The 15,952-nt window shown below is 38.1% G+C and overlaps 1 protein-coding gene across 1 annotated transcript in view; it reads right to left on the bottom strand.

Moving 5' to 3' along the window:
* Positions 1–532, bottom strand: part of LOC311156939 (sodium channel protein type 5 subunit alpha-like) — a gene marked incomplete at both ends in the record, with an annotated part of 32,124 nt that extends 31,592 nt beyond the window's left edge. Inside the window, one exon of the mRNA XM_084211282.1 lies at positions 260–532. Coding sequence (XP_084067408.1) covers positions 260–532 — 273 coding nt within the window. The remainder of the gene's footprint in view (positions 1–259) is intronic.
* Between the last annotated feature and the right edge of the window lie 15,420 nt (positions 533–15,952).

A 15,952-nucleotide genomic window follows, 5' to 3' on the forward strand; every position in this document is an offset into this window, starting at 1 on the left:
AGAATATATTTACTAATAAAGGGCACAAAACACATACCATGTTTTCATTAATAATTTTGATTCTTGACTGGAACCTAAAATACCTCTTCATTCCATAATGAAAAACATACCTTAGAACTCTCTCCCAAAAACTGTCAGTAATGTTCAAAGCTCTGTCTACAGAACAATCAAACCCCAGCACCTCCTGAATAGAGCTTTTACTATCCCTTAAGAGCTCAGCAGGTAAAAATGTAAAAAAAAAGCTTTGGGAAGTTTTAACCTTGTGATCACTGTAGTACGGATCAAAATCCTCCAGAGGTTCCCCAACCAGCTCTGCAGGGATGTCCCCATACAGAGATGGCAACGTTTTGCAGATTTTCAGGTCAAGCTGAGGAGTAATTTTATCTTCTTCAACTCCTTGTTCCTTAATCTTCTCTTTAACTTTGACTTGCTCCTTTTTTTTGTTGGCAATCCTTTCCTCGATTGCTGCCAAGGACTCGGGGGTGAATCGCCGAAATCTGTTAGCTTCTGATGGCCAAAACAACGGATCCATTTTTCCTTCAGACTGTTTTCCTAGAGGTAACTCAAGAAAGAAAGCTCTTGACAGTTACAGAATACCAGAAATAACATGATGCTTTAATATCTATTAGATAAATTATTTTTTACTTCTCTGAAAGTCCATGTCAAAATAGAATAAAATATAATAAAATAGAGTAGAATATGAACAGATTATTTCAATTGAAAAGAATCTACAATGACCATGCAGCCCAACTTCATGACCAGTTCAGGGCTGACCATTGTAAGGCCTTGGGCACTGCCCAAGTGCCTCTTAAACACTGACAAGTCTAGGGCATCAACCATCCACCAAGGAAGCCTGTTCCAGTGTTTGACCTTCCTTTTGGCACAGAAATGCTTCCTCATGTCCCATGTAAACCCCCTGCAGCGTGGCTTTGGACCATTCCCACATGTCCCACCACTGGTCCTCTCACGGGAGGGAGAAGAACTCAGCATCTCATTCTCCCCTTCCCCTACTCAGGAAGCTGTAGATGAAATCCCTGACAGCCATGAGGTCACACCTCAGCCTCCTTTTCCCCAAAGCAGACAAGCCCAAAACCCTCAGCAGCTCCTGGCAGGTCATTCCTTCCAGCCCTTCCAGCAGCTTTGGTGCCCTCCTCTGGAGACACTCAAGGTCCTTCTCATCCTTCTTAAAGTGCAGGGCCCAGAAGTGCCCACAGTGCTCCAGATGAGGCCACACCAACAATGGACACAGCTGATCAATCACCTCTTCTGACCAGCTGGTCCTGCCATGATATAAGGCAAAACTAACCAGAAGTACTTGGATTTAGAAAAAGGAGTAATGAAAACCAGACCCAATAAAGATCAACGACTTAATCTGGATCCAACCTGTGTGATTCAGGTTACAGAAGAGATACGTTTTTTCCTTTGCCTTTCCAGCTTGGAAGCATCAAAATCACGCCTCTATCACAACTCTGACAATCATCTAATTGTTTCTCACTGTACATTAAAGTATCAGCAGCCTTGTACCTCAGCTACTGCTCCTCTGTACTTCCTGAAAACAGAATTTAGTTCCACATGTCCCATCACCAAGGCTCATCAGATCCACCCCTTCCACAGCAAGGCTAACACCAAATTCAGCTCAAGGCTTTGTCCAGTTGCATTTTCAATTACTCTGCTTGAGGTTTAAATCCCTGACAAAGGGCAAGGGTGGCAATGAGAAGCACTGAGGTGACAAGGCAAATACTGTAAGTATTCAGTCACTAATGCCCAAATTTACCACACAACTGTAGATAACAGCAATTTACATGACACCAGTTCTCATCCACAGAAGATGAAGAAAATTTTGACCCATTACAGAATGATTTGTCCTTTGTGACTCACATCAAAACCAATTACTTCCATTCAATAAACAGTTTTGGTCACTGCCAAGCTTTTAAAACACTCTGCATCTTTGATTGCTGAGGTCCAGCTGTGCTGCACTCCTTGTGAGCTCACACGTGGTCCATGTTAGAGAATCAATACTCTTGCAATTACAGCTCTCTTCTTTACATGCAGATATATTTATTTTAAAAGAATATGCGAGCAAGAATGATTGTGTGATGATGTTGTTGGGGTTTATGGGACTTGGGAGGGCTTTTTTTCTCTCCTCTGGGACTTTCCAAGCCTGTTCAGATCTGATCAGGAACCGCAGTCAGAGATCAGAATTTACCATGGTAACAAAATGGAAGTATATAACCAAAGAACTGTTACTTTGCCAAACCACACAGACCCATTTCCAATAGAAAGCTCAAAAGATAAATTGAAAATCAATTTTTTTTTTAATTTGCAATAACTCTAAGAAGATCAATTTTATCTTCAAAGCAGTTTTAAGGACAATAGAGAAACTCAGCTTTTAGGGAACTACGTCAACTGAAATAAATTAAGCAAAGAAAATGGTTTTAGCAAATGGAAATATCATTTTTGTATTAAGGATTTCAGAGCTGAATTTAAAAAAAATTAAAAAAAAAAAATGAGACACAAGTATTGATCAAGAGCAAAAAGATGCAACACATTCCCCTCAGCAACTGTGACCAGAAGTCATAATTGGAGAAACTTTCATAGACATTCATGAGAAGATTTCTTCAGCAGACCTGTACCAGAAACACACTGTGCTCACATGGCACAACAGAATTCTGGCCTCTGATCAACTGCCAAGTATTTACAGATTGTGACTTAGGTTAGGAGAAAGGAAGCTAAGAAGATATGACTGAAAAGTACTTCCAATACAAAGGACTAAAATTATATTAAAGAGACAGAATGACTACTTGGAATTCCTGAAGCTCAGCTGAACTCAGCCACCTCACCATATTCTGCTGAATTAGTTGATTTTTTAAGGCAAGACACAGAGATAAAGTGTTACTCTAAGAAATCATTTCAATTTTTGCGTGAGACACAAAAGGTTTCTCAGTAACTGGGAGGGAAGATACAGAACAAGTTTTCTTAGTAGTAACATAAGCACCAGATTTATTCTAGAAACTGAGAGAAGAAATTGGGTGTGTGACTACAAGTTAGTGCAAAGAAATTGTAGGTCAGTATGTGCTATGTCAATTTGCTGCTGAGGCAGATTGAAGACTACAGATCTGTTACCTTCCAGTACAGCAAATGAAAGAAATTTGCATTTAAATTAAATTGAAATTTAAATCCTTCAACAGGTTTTGATATCTCTGGTCCTGTAGCAGAGACCAGTCCATCAGTAACAGATACAAATGCACTGGTACTTTCACTTACTAAAGTACCACTTTCTACAGGATGCATTAACACATTTTTCTTTTTAATTGAAGTGGAAATGAGTTGGTTTTCTCATCTTGAGGGGAATTGCATTCAGTGTACAAAGCTAGGCATCGTTTGAGGTTAGTCTTGCTGGCTTAAGGATGCTGCGAAAATGACACAGAAGATTTTTATGTCAAAACCCAAGGAATTCCAGATGTACTGATGAAATTTACTGAACAAACTACCTCCAAGGTACTAGAAAGGGATGAACAAAGAGTCATTAAGTGAAACAGGCACTGGGCAATACTAAAGTACAATTTGCTACTAAAATTTCTTAAGATTAAGGGGTTTTCTAAAATAGCAAAGCAATGCCAAAAAATGAGTCTATTAATACGTTTCAGAGACATGAATTACAAAATACGTGCAGGGGTACTGACTAATCAGTAGAGATGATAATTAACAAACTTAGACTTTTGGATTGAAAAGCAAAATACAAATTCAAGCCTTATCTACAACTCCTTGATTTGGGTCCATTTGTATAAACTTCAAAACTCTTTTCAGCTCCCTAAAAGTAAAGAGTTCATTTTAAAGGCAGCCATCAAACCATTGATCATAAGATATCAACAATCCCCAAAACTGAAACTGGTAAAACTGCTCAGTAAAATACAATAAAAGTCAGTAAGGGACATTTATGAGATGTTTCTCAAAACAGGAAAACTAGTAGGAACATAAATATAAAAATGTCCTTATTTGTGTTTCAATCTCGTTTTAGCATGGACTGTAACCAATTCTGAGTGTCAAATTACTCATATCTACTCCCTTGTCAAGGGCCACCAACTGAATATTTTCTGTGAGTGCTGGGATCTAAAAAAAATAAAGGTAAACTAACTGTAGTTTGGTTTTAGTGTTCATTTAGTACAGTCTTTCACACAGGAATAAAGAATAAAGATGTGTTCACCTCTTCACCTGAAATAAGGGGAAAAAAAAAAAAGAGAAAGCGGCTCACAGCAACACCTTAAGAAACAGGACAGGAATTCCCTGTTTTCTGTTCAGTACCTTGCCAAAAGTTTCTGCTATCACCTAATCAGTTTCAATAAGCAGAATAAAAATTCTCTTTCTGATCATCATTTTCTTCTGTTTAAGTGCCATTGATGGTGAACAGACATAACAGATTTTAGTCCTAAGTAAAATCCAACCTAGACATTTTAGAGGACTGCTGCTGCTTCTAAAATACGAGGCCATTTCTTCCACCCAGAACTTTGTCCCCCATTATCCACTTCTCATATGTCACTCCATCTCAAGGAAAAGTTAGTGTTTGGATGGGTTGGATAAATATCTACCAATGCAGTTTTTTTGGAGTTTGTTTTCCTACCAGTGCAATTTTTCAGGGGGTTTTTTGGGGGGGTTTGGTTTTTTTGGGTTTTTTTTTTTTTTTGGGTGTTGTTTGGTTTGATTTTTTAACACGTGCAATAGACAAAGTTATTGACAATATTAATATAATATAATATAATATAATATAATATAATATAATATAATATAATAATATACTCACTCATTACTTCCAAATTCAGAAATCTATGCAATGGGCTAGACTGTGCATTACTTAAACATCCTGAAAAAAAATCACTCACTGGTATTTTTGTGAGAAAAACATTCCAGACTTGTGTAGGTAAAGAAATTTTAGTATGTAAAGTTCAGTGTAAATAAGATTAGATAATACTAAAGCAAATTGGAGGAATACTCTGCATGAGGTGATATAACAAAACAGAGCAGTCAGTAATTAATATGATAATAATTAATATGACAATAATTAATAGTAATTAATATGACAAATATATCAATGTTCAGCAAAATGTTTCCCTGTACATGTAAATTATAGGAAGAGCTACATGTTTACAGCAATGTAATGACCGATTTTCTTACATAGATGTTCCCTGTACCTAAAATAAAATCACATCTAACACTTGGAAACATGTTTGCACATATTTTATTTATATACAGACACACACACTTGTATACATATATCCCCAAACATTTTGATCAAATAGATATAGAGTTAAAGTAAGATAATCAACAATTGAGTTTTCTCTAGTATACAAATATTGAGCAAAAACAAAATACTTACAGTATCCCTTTCAAACTAGACAAGCCTTCACACAGATCTCTGAAGGTAATGTTGGCTGGCTGTTATCTCCAAGGAGACAAAAAGTCTTGGTTTTTCTCACCTTCACCTTTCCATTCCCAACAACATCATTTCTCCTGAGCCAGCTCCCATGCAGAAAGTTTTCTTTGTAGTGGGATGCCTGTGGGAGGGATGGAGGGAGGAGCTTGGTTGCTTTTCTGAAAACAGTAAATGAAATTTTGTGCTCTCACTGACAACACTGTAAGAAAGGGAAAAATGCTTGGGTGATCCTTTTGAAGAATAATCAGTTAAATATTAATCAAATAATTTCTTTCTGCTGAAATCATAATTACATTTATTAAAAGCAAAGATGGATTTTCCTTCAATTGGAAATATATGTGTAAAATGGTAAGAAAACAAAAGGCTTCCTATTTCACATTTCATTCCAAGCTTTTAACCATGCAGACATACATTAAATATTGGCACAAAATTTGTCTTTCATTAAAAGCTTTTGGTTAGAAATTAGAGCATATATTACTATTTTTCATTCATTACTTTCCACTTTTTATTATTCCCAATCTCTGACATATGTTCATTACATCTTATACAGACAAAATCTGAAATTCAAATATACTATCTGTCATACACAAGACTAGAACCCAAAATACATTCAATATCATGTCATAACCTCCAATAAAACATACAAACCTTGTTTGAGCAAAATGAAAATCACAGCAGTTATCCTCCTATCTGAAACTACTTTTTTTTTAAAAAGTGATGTATAAAGCCCGCTAGCAACAGGCACTGGACAGTAACACACACCCACATTCATGGTAAGCCCTAATGCTAAGTACAGTTATTTCTCTTAATTACATCAATAGAACCCATTACTATCTGAAATTTCTTTTCTTCTTTATTAAGTAGAATATAAATCTTTCCTATCATCTTTCCTGATGATAAGAGAGCTACTCTGGGTTTTGCTGGAAGAATTCTACTGAAGGAACTATGCTGTCCTTAAAAGCCAGGCAGCACTAATGCACACAAAGAAACAAACAGTGATTAAACATTTTTCTGAATAGGTACAACTGCAGATGGCTTTAGAAGAAATAAAACTCTAAGTGTTCTGTGGTGCAAGCAGCAACAGGACATTTTAAGTACCAGTGTAAGTTATTTTTCTAGAAAGCAAGATTATGTTCTCAAGACAAGTTCAATTAAGAGAGCAGAATTTTCAAGATCACTCAAGCATCACTATAAAGGCACTACATTTACAATGCTGTACTACTAAATGCAATGAAGATCCCTACCTGCATGTATTTATTCTGCTGTATGTTCTCCATCCATCTGGCCCTGTGAAAAATGGGGCACAGGGGATCAACACAGACCTCAACACAGCAAAAAGAATTGCACTCCTTCTGGGCACTGTAATGTTTAAAATCCAAAAAGCAAGAGCTCAGAGAGGATTTTTTATCTGCAGCAGATTAGGACTTGCAGCTAACCACAAAACACTCAGACAAGTTACTTCTCTTGTGCTACAGTGGAAAATTTCCTTTCTCCCATTAGGAAGACAGTTCCTTACAGCACGGAGAGGGCAGAAAACCAGTCTCAGAGTAACACTCTCTTCTTCCCTTTTTCATTCATTATTCCTGTGGAAATAGGACGAGGAAAATTGAGGAAATAAAAAAGCCGACGTTTAACAACAAAAAGATAATGTTTGTTATAGAAGTTACTAAAATTAAATTCATTACAGAAATTACTGTTAATTTATTCACCATGCTCTTGATGTGGATCTGTTTCCTCCATTAACTGCAAAGTACAGCACTTTTCTTTTTCCTTTTTATTGCCAGAGCACAAGACAAATATTTCTTGTTGGTAGCATTAGCACACCACCATTAGCCTAATGACTAAGAGTGTACAGATGTCAAGAGCTGAATAAACCAGATTTTTGCATAATTAAATGTATCTTGTAACTGTGCCATAACTCTAAACATTAGTTGCTGCTTTAAATTATGGATCAGAAAATGCAGTCATGAAAGATTTCAAGGCATCTGACAGCTCATGCACACTGCATGACCCTGTCATCCTCAGGTTCCACCCAGCCACCTCCATCCTTCTCCTGTGTGTTTGAGATTTTCTCTCAATAACTTGCTGACCATGGAACCCCTGCTGTGGGACACCTGAAATTAAGATCATCAAAAATCCCTTTCTCACTATATTATCCTCCAAGATACATCTGTATTATTAAGATACTCTGTCTCAAATTGGCTAAAATCACAAGCTGGACACAAGATCCCAGATGGATACAAGAGGGAATGGAACAAGAATTTCAAACAAACAAATCATTGCCATCAGTTGATGTATCTGGAAATCTAATCCTGAAATCTGTGCACTGATCTCTCCAATAGTCTCTTCGTATGATTCATACAAGCACAGAAAGTTTGAGTAAAGGAGTGTATTACAGGGACAAGATAAATATATTTACCAAAAATTTAATGGAGAAATCAACATTCCTTTACTTACAAGTTAAAAACATCCAGTAACTTTGACCATAACAGTTGGAAGGAAAATTACTTGAGCCTGAGAAAGATATTACAAATTTTCAAGAAATGTCTTCTGCAAAACAAAATCATACAATCCATAACTAGATCATGTCATCCACTGACAAAAAATGCTATTGAATTTGATATAAAGTATCATTTTGAGTGTTTTAATTTAGGTCAAGATTCTCACTGAGGCAAATCACAACTGTTAATTACAGAGTTTATGGTTAGGGTTCACTGTCCATTAGCCAGCACCAACCACAAGTGAGTCTGAGACAAACATAACGATGCCAATGATCTCCATTAGAACCAGCAAATGCAAATCACTCTTCACACAGAAAACCCCACAAAACACAGAAAATTCAGCTGTGCACATAAAAGCAAAGAGGTGTGAACACAGATACCAAAATAGACTCCTAAAAGCAAAATCTCAGACTCTGGAGAGCAGGGAATGGAAATCATGTCAGAGGGGGCACAGGCAGAATTTGAGTTTTGTTAAAGATAGATGCACCACAGGAACAGAGGTTGTCTCTTTTGGGCATAATGAAAATAAACACAAATTATAATCATAGCAAAAAGCTTTTATTAACAAAAATCAGATGTTATTTTTGTCTCCTTACAATATGCAAAGAAAAAAGTTTTCCAAGTGACTTTAGAGGTAAAAATTAGAAAGTTGCATTAAAGAGGAGGAACTGTTTAGATGTTGTAAACCTGAACAAGTGATTTTGTGACAGACAGAATTTCTCAACAGAAAATTATAAAGACTTGCAGATGAATGAGAGCTTTAATACTGGATGGCTCTTCAAGTTGAAGTTAAAACTAGTCAAATGCAGACCAATAAAATGGCACCAGTATTTAACAGGATGGATCATTTTCTGTCGAAACAGCTTGTGAGCACCTGTGGCCTTCTCAAATACTCAAAATCATTAGTGTTTCATAGTGTCAGTAGACCTTTGATTTTGCATCCCCACCTTGCTTTATGTAAGCAAGGAATTCACAGCTGATTTTCATAGGGCAATAATTTGTTATAACACAGATCCTGAGCAGTGTGATACCTTAAGTTTTAGCTTTCATATTTTCTAGATTCTGTACTGCATTGGTATATAACTCTGAACTTCACATAGTGTTAGCAAGTTCTCCTCACAGCTCAGTCACACAAAACAATCCTTTTCCAGCCCCAGAACCAAGGACACTGCTGCAGCTTCAGGCCCAAAAAGTGCAAACAGCAGCAAATTGAGGAGAGCAGTCTGGGAGGATGGGACTGCATAACCTGGAGCTGGAATTGGACAATTAACCCCAATAGGGAAATGGACCAAAACTTATAAAAGTGTGAAAACTTGGGATCCAGCATCCATCTTGAGTCCATCCTGGGTAGAGCCATGGCCAGGCTCTTGTGCTGCCCAAGGTGTACCCTTTAAAGGCCTTTTAATAAACCCCTGCTTTATTCCTTTAACTCTGTCTAGCCTCTGTTCCAGGTCAGCCTCTTTAGGCATCAAGTGTAACAGTTGCTAACTCTGATGTTAACAGCTCACAAATTATATTTCTTACAAATTTATGTATAAATACTCCTTGGTAATTCAAGGATTTGCATTGGAGACACTTGCAATGAAAATTATCTGCAGAGATTTCTGTTTACTCTGCTGCAGCTTTAGAGAATTTGCAATCCTCCTTTCTGTCTGTAACCAAAACTGGCACACAGGGAGTGCAGTGCCCACAATTTGGGAAGCACTATAATCTCTGAAATATCACATTAAGAGTGATCTCTAAGTAATGCACACATATTTTTTACAATGCAAGCTCAAATGCATCCTTTGTGGGTTGAACTAATTCAGCTGCTGGACAGAAGCTTCAGGATTCCCCTTAATTTCGAGGGTGACTAATTTCAAGATGTGGAGGAGATTCCTGGAATGTCTTAAAAAACATCATAACCCTGGAACAAGAACAAAAGTAATAGGGGACATCAGAAAAAAAAAAAAGGGGGAGGGGGTGGGAAAATACAGGAATACAGCTGCTTTTTTACACTTGAACACAGAATAACTAAATATTACATACACAGTAAAACCAAAACAATACACAGGGAAAGTAATATACAAAATCTCCAAAGGCACAAGTCCAGAAAAAAGGAGGGGCTTTGGCAATTATCTGTGAGATAAACAAAATGTGCAACTCAATCTTTCTTAGAAAAGAATCTAAGAGTGTAAAGGACATGCTGTATTTATCATGACAATAATTTGCATTATTGCCATTTCCCTTTTTTCATGCTGCACAATGAAATAAGAAATCAACAGACATGAAATTTGGTATTTGGTAAATAGCTAATTGACTTTACAGAACAACAGGAAATAGCTTTTATGGTAAGTACACATTAAAGGCATTGTTGCACAAAATAGCTTTCTGCCTAATGACCTAATGTACACTGAAGAAGTCTGAAAATGATCTCAGTGCCTGAAGTTTGAGTTATTCCATCAGTTTCTTCTTAGTGTTATGAAAAACAGTATTAGTATTTTTGAAGCATTTTACATTTCTCCTGAGTCAGATGCTAAGAGCAAAATCCTGCTGTTACAACCTCTGAAAGATTTCCAGCATTTCTGATGCAGTCTCGTTAGTATAGTTTATAAAGTCTTCTCTTCTATTGCATGGGCCCCCAAACACAACCATGAAATGAGAAACACCAAGAGGCCAGCAAAGGTTGAAATATTTGGTTTCACACCTTTTTCTTACTGTACCTCCCTGTATGATTGAAGTCTAAACTTCAGCATGTTAAGAATGCAACTCGAAAAACCTAAAATGGAGATGTTTGTGTTATTGCTGTACAAGTCTTACACAGAGCCTGCTTTTCCTATTGCCACATTGGCCAAAGAGGCTGGGGAAGCATGGGAGGTTGGAAGGAGACACAGCCAGGACAGGTGACCCAAACTGACCAAAGGGATGCGGGAATCCTTAAAAATCAGAGGGGTTTGGGAAAGCTGCAAAAGGCAGGTCTCAGAGACAGCAGAACTGTGATTAGAGCTAAGCAGTAGCCATGAGACAGGTCAGCAGAAAAATTATGTAAGAAGTAGAGAAGGAAGGAAAAATAGAACAATGGTCTGTGTATTAATGCTTGGCTAGAATAACTCCCTAAGCTGCAGAAAAGTATATCTAGTGAGATATTAGGAAGTTTTAAGCTTAATAATGGAGCTCTGTGCATTGTATCTTAAGGCTTACAAGCAGGTATTGTATTTGAAATAAGCAAGCATTGTTTAACCAAAGGTACGTGTGCTTATAGTGGTTGGATAGAACTCTTGTCAAGGTGCTTTTGCTTTGTTATATTGGTCAAAAAACTTTTAAAGTAAGTTGCAACATTAAGTTCTTTGCTGCCTGGGATGTGAGCTGCTGGCATCTTCCCATTGCCATAACCATGTAATGAGACTGATGCTGGAAAATAAAACAGCTCAAGGCACGTTCCTGGCAGTCCTGTCCTGTCCATGATTTGTACGTAGCCCCCAGCCGGCAATAAGGGACACTCCAGCCCATGTGACATCATGCTTGGGAAAAAGTGGAGGGAAGAAGGAGGAAGGGGGGAACATTCAAAGTGTTGGCATTTGTCTTCCCAAGTCACTGTTCCACATGATGGGGCCCCTCTCTTTTGGAGATGGCTGAACACATGCCCAACCATGGGAAGAAGGGAATTAATGCTTTGGTTTTCCTTGCTTGTGTGCATGGCTTTTGCTTTCCCTGTTAGACTGTTTTCAACTCATCCCATGAGTCACCCAGCTTTTACCCTTCTGCTTCCCTCCCTGATCCTGCTGGTGGGGGAGTGAATGAGTGGCTCTGAGGGGCTTTGGCTGTTGGCTGGGGTGAAACCACAATTCCTTAGCCACCAAATACTCCACCCACTGCATCCATCTCTCTCCAATTCAGATGATGCCTTGTGAAGGCTGAGCTAGAACAGAGGCTAGACAGAGCTAAAGAATAAAGTAGGTATTTATTAAAAAGCCTCAATGGACCCACCTTGGGCAGCACAAGAGCCCAGCCAGGGCTGCGCCCAAGATGAACCAAAATGGTCACAAAATGGATGACTGTACACGGGGTCTATCACTTGTATAAGTTCTGGTCCATTTGCATATTGGAGTTAACTGTCCAATTCCAGCTTTAGCCCATGCAGTCCCATCCTTCTTGTTTTTCTCTCTCCAGCCCACAGTGTTTGTGCTCTTGGGCCTGAGATTGGATCATTTGTCCTTGGTGCCCAGCTAGAGAAGGAATTGATTTGTCTCTATACTCTGTGCAGAGAGCTCACCATCCTCTGATATGAAGCCTAGAACTACACACTAAAGCAGCACAGAACCTGAAAAATGTAAAAGCTAAACCCTGAGGAATAACAGAGAGAAGGATGCTGTGGGGACCATGTCAAGGGCTTTACAGAAATGCCATCCAGAGCCCTTCCCTTGTCCACTAATGTGGTCACTCCATCACAGAAAGCCACTGGGGTGGTCAGGCAGGACTTACCCCTGGTGAAGCCATGCTGGCTGTCCTGAGTCACCTCGCTGTCCTCTGTGTGCCTCACTGCAGCTTCCAGGAGGATCTGTTCTGCGATCTACCCAGGCACAGAGGGAAGGCTGACAGGGTGGGAGTCCCAGCAGCCTCCTTTCCACCCTCTTTAAAGATGGGCAGAAATGTTTCCCTTTCCCCAATTACCTGGGACTTCACCTGGCTGCCAGGACTTTTCAAATACTTAGAGAGAGGCTTGGCAACTACATTAGACAAATCCCTCAGGCTTTGGGATGTATCCCATAAGGACCCACAGACTTATGTACATTCAGGTGTCATGAACCTGATTGCTACTCACACTGGGAAGCATTTTTGTTACAACAGTGGGAAGATTATGATTTAAGGTAACTCCTAAGACAAATTTGAAATGTGTTTATTGTTTTTTATTTTTTTAATATAAAATGAAGGCTTGCTTCTTTCAGTTTAAACATGTTCTGGCTTCAGGCTAATGGTAATTGCTGAAGTGTTTCAGATGCTGTCATGCACAAAACATGGACATTTATTGGATTCTGGGATGCAAAAGAAGAGGCAAAGTGAAGTTTTCCCTGTAAGTAACCACTGAGCAAAGTGCCTGACTACATTTTACTATACATTAGTCCATTAAGAAGCAGATTACTTCTCATAACAGTCATTTTCATGCATACACTTAAGTGATTTCTTGTCATGTCTTGGAGGTAGTGAAATTCTGATGTCAGTTTTGTGTTATTCTTTGATAAAATGAAGTATTAATTTCATTCATAAACCCCAACCATAACTTCATTATCCATAATCATCAATGGATTATTCATTTAATAAAGATAATACTGTGTCTTTAAGAGCAGTCAACACCTTTTGTACATTTGATTTGAAATTGACTTTGTTTATAGACACAGAAGTTTGCTTTTTACATTTCTATGCAATTTTTAAATGGAGTTTCCTCTTTTTTTTTTTTTTTTTTTTTTTTGCATCAAGGAATTTGAAGTATATTGTGGCTGCTATTAGTGTATATAATGCAGTGTTTGTTCAACTTGTCAGGCCATTAAATTTAAGGTGAAAAAATGTACAGTGATGCTTTTGTATCACAGAACCATTGTGGTCAGAAGAGATCTCTGGAGATTGCCTGCTCCTACAAAGATCACATTTACTGAGAGCAGCTAAAAATATGAGTATCATAATCGTGATAATTTTCTGGTTTCTGTGTGTATGTTTACCAAACCTGAACTAAAGGCAATATTACATAAAAAACATGGTAGGTAATGATTTCTTTGTAATGCAGGAAACCTTCCAGTCTTTCAGCATGTTTGTGTCATTTCCTAGTAGGAAAGTGGTAAGATGAGCTGGTCTATAATATTAATTGTTTGCTTTAGGTTTTGGAAGAGAAAGAATATGATGTTTATATGAGTCTAGGGATTATTTTTCAATTTCCAGGAAAATCTGATCTTAAGCTAGATTGTGAATTTCTGAGAACACCGCAGTGAGAAAACTGCTGCTGACTCAAGAAGGAAATGGTGGAGAGCCAAACAGGTCTCAGGAGTGAAGCCAGGATGTTGAGATAGGGAGAGAAGGAAGAATGGAAATGCCCAGAATGTCAGCATTGAGTGAATAACCATTGTAATGAAGAGCAAGTAATGTAAGTAAGAGTATAGAGATTCTATTTCCTTAATTACAGTGACTTCTAGAATGCTGTGGGATTTCCCAGCTTCGTCTGTGTGCTGCTGCATTCTCTCTCATAAAGCTTGACAGTCATAGAATTAAAATGTTAAAAGATTTTAGAAATACACTGTAAGAGTGATTTGGAGCCTGAGAAGTATGATTTTGTCCAGTGGAGAGAAGATGGAAGGAAACACAGCAGCGTGAAAAATAGTTAAGAAGAAATGTGGAACAAACTCATCTTGATGTCCATGAGGAGTGAACCAAACAGTAACAGGCTGAGACTGCAGCCCAGGAAATTCAGATGAAGCACAAGAAAACCCTTTTTTGGCAGTGAGATCAGTGAAGGAATAGAAGATATTGCAGATGAAGGTATTGGAATCACCATCTGTTGCAACTAGGGACTAAACAGATATCTCCAGGAATTACATCAGTGGAGTTGATGCTGTTTTGGGATAAATGAACTAATTGGTTTTAGGACATCACTCCCAAACCCATTTTAAAAAGATTATACAATTATACAACTACAAGTAGAAAATGTTTTGCATAAAAAAAGGCTTCTCTAATCCTCCAGGAAAAGCTGTAATAGGTTCTCTACTTGGGATAAGAGCTACACAAATTCAAGATATAAAGACATGCATTTTAAGATCAGATAATCACAGAAAAAATACCCAAAGGACATGGTACATTTTACATAGCTTGAAACCAAAAGTGTTGTAGGCTATATATAATTTATGGCATGACTCAGATGCAACTGTTTGAAAATACTGTATTTAGGCTGTGCTTTATGGGATGTGAAACTTGGTGATCTAAAATATGATTTAACTGCTTTGTGTGACTAAAATCTCCTGAGATATCATATTCCATGTCCACATGAGCAAGGCATTCGAGTACAACAACCCACAGTTTTAGACTCCATCGTGTCCAAAATCTGCTGTAAAAGCCACAAAACTACATTCACATAACAATGTACAATGAGCCCAGTGTTTGCAGTGGTTCTCTGGAAGTTGTGTCTGCAACTGCAAATCTTGCTGCTGGATTAAAGGAGAGAAATTACTACTGCAACATTAACTTTGTCTTAAATTTGCTTAATCTAACCAGTAAATACTGGATTCTAGTTCAGTGATTAGGAATGAATTCTTCACTGTGAGGATGGTGATGCCCTGGCACCAGGTACCCAGAGAAGCTGTGGCTGCACCTGGATCCCTGGAATTGTCCAAGGTCAGGCTGGATGGGGCTTGGAGCAACCTGGGATGGCAGGGGATGGCACTGGGTGAGCTTTAAGGTCTTTTCCAATCCAAATCCATGATTCTGTGAAACACTGCAGTGAAGGAAGGGCTTTGGCCAAGGCAGATCTCATTTCACAAACCACACACCGCATTCAGCACTGCTAGAAAAAGTGATCTGTATCAAAACAAGCAAAGTTTAAATCAGCAGAAGTGATAAATATCCTTATCTTCTACTTAACCTTGCAGCCAGCATTGAAGACTAGGAATACTTGAATGCATAATTTCATCCCTAAACCCTTACATTTCTTCTCTCACAGCACTCTTTTTTCAGTGATGAACTATTAGCACCTTTACTGATCTACCACAAAGAAGTAACCAGTTTAAGAAATGGTGTGCTGAGAATAGTCTTGCACACAACTTCATACAGCTCCTCACCCAGAAGATACAGAAGGAGATACAAAATCTTCTGATGAATATTTTGGATGATCTTTTAAGAGAGTGACCCATAGGGGGATCAAACCCATGGTGAGTTATCAGTGCTGTGCTCTAACCAACGTCCCTACTTCTTAATCGACAAGAATATCCCACACAGAAAAACCTCTGGCTATTATTAATGAAGTACAAAACTACTGCTAAACGACTGTCTGATTATTACTGTGAAA

This window comes from Fringilla coelebs (assembly GCF_963513975.1).
Source record: "Fringilla coelebs genome assembly, chromosome: 1".
Taxonomy (NCBI): Eukaryota; Metazoa; Chordata; class Aves; order Passeriformes; family Fringillidae; genus Fringilla; species Fringilla coelebs.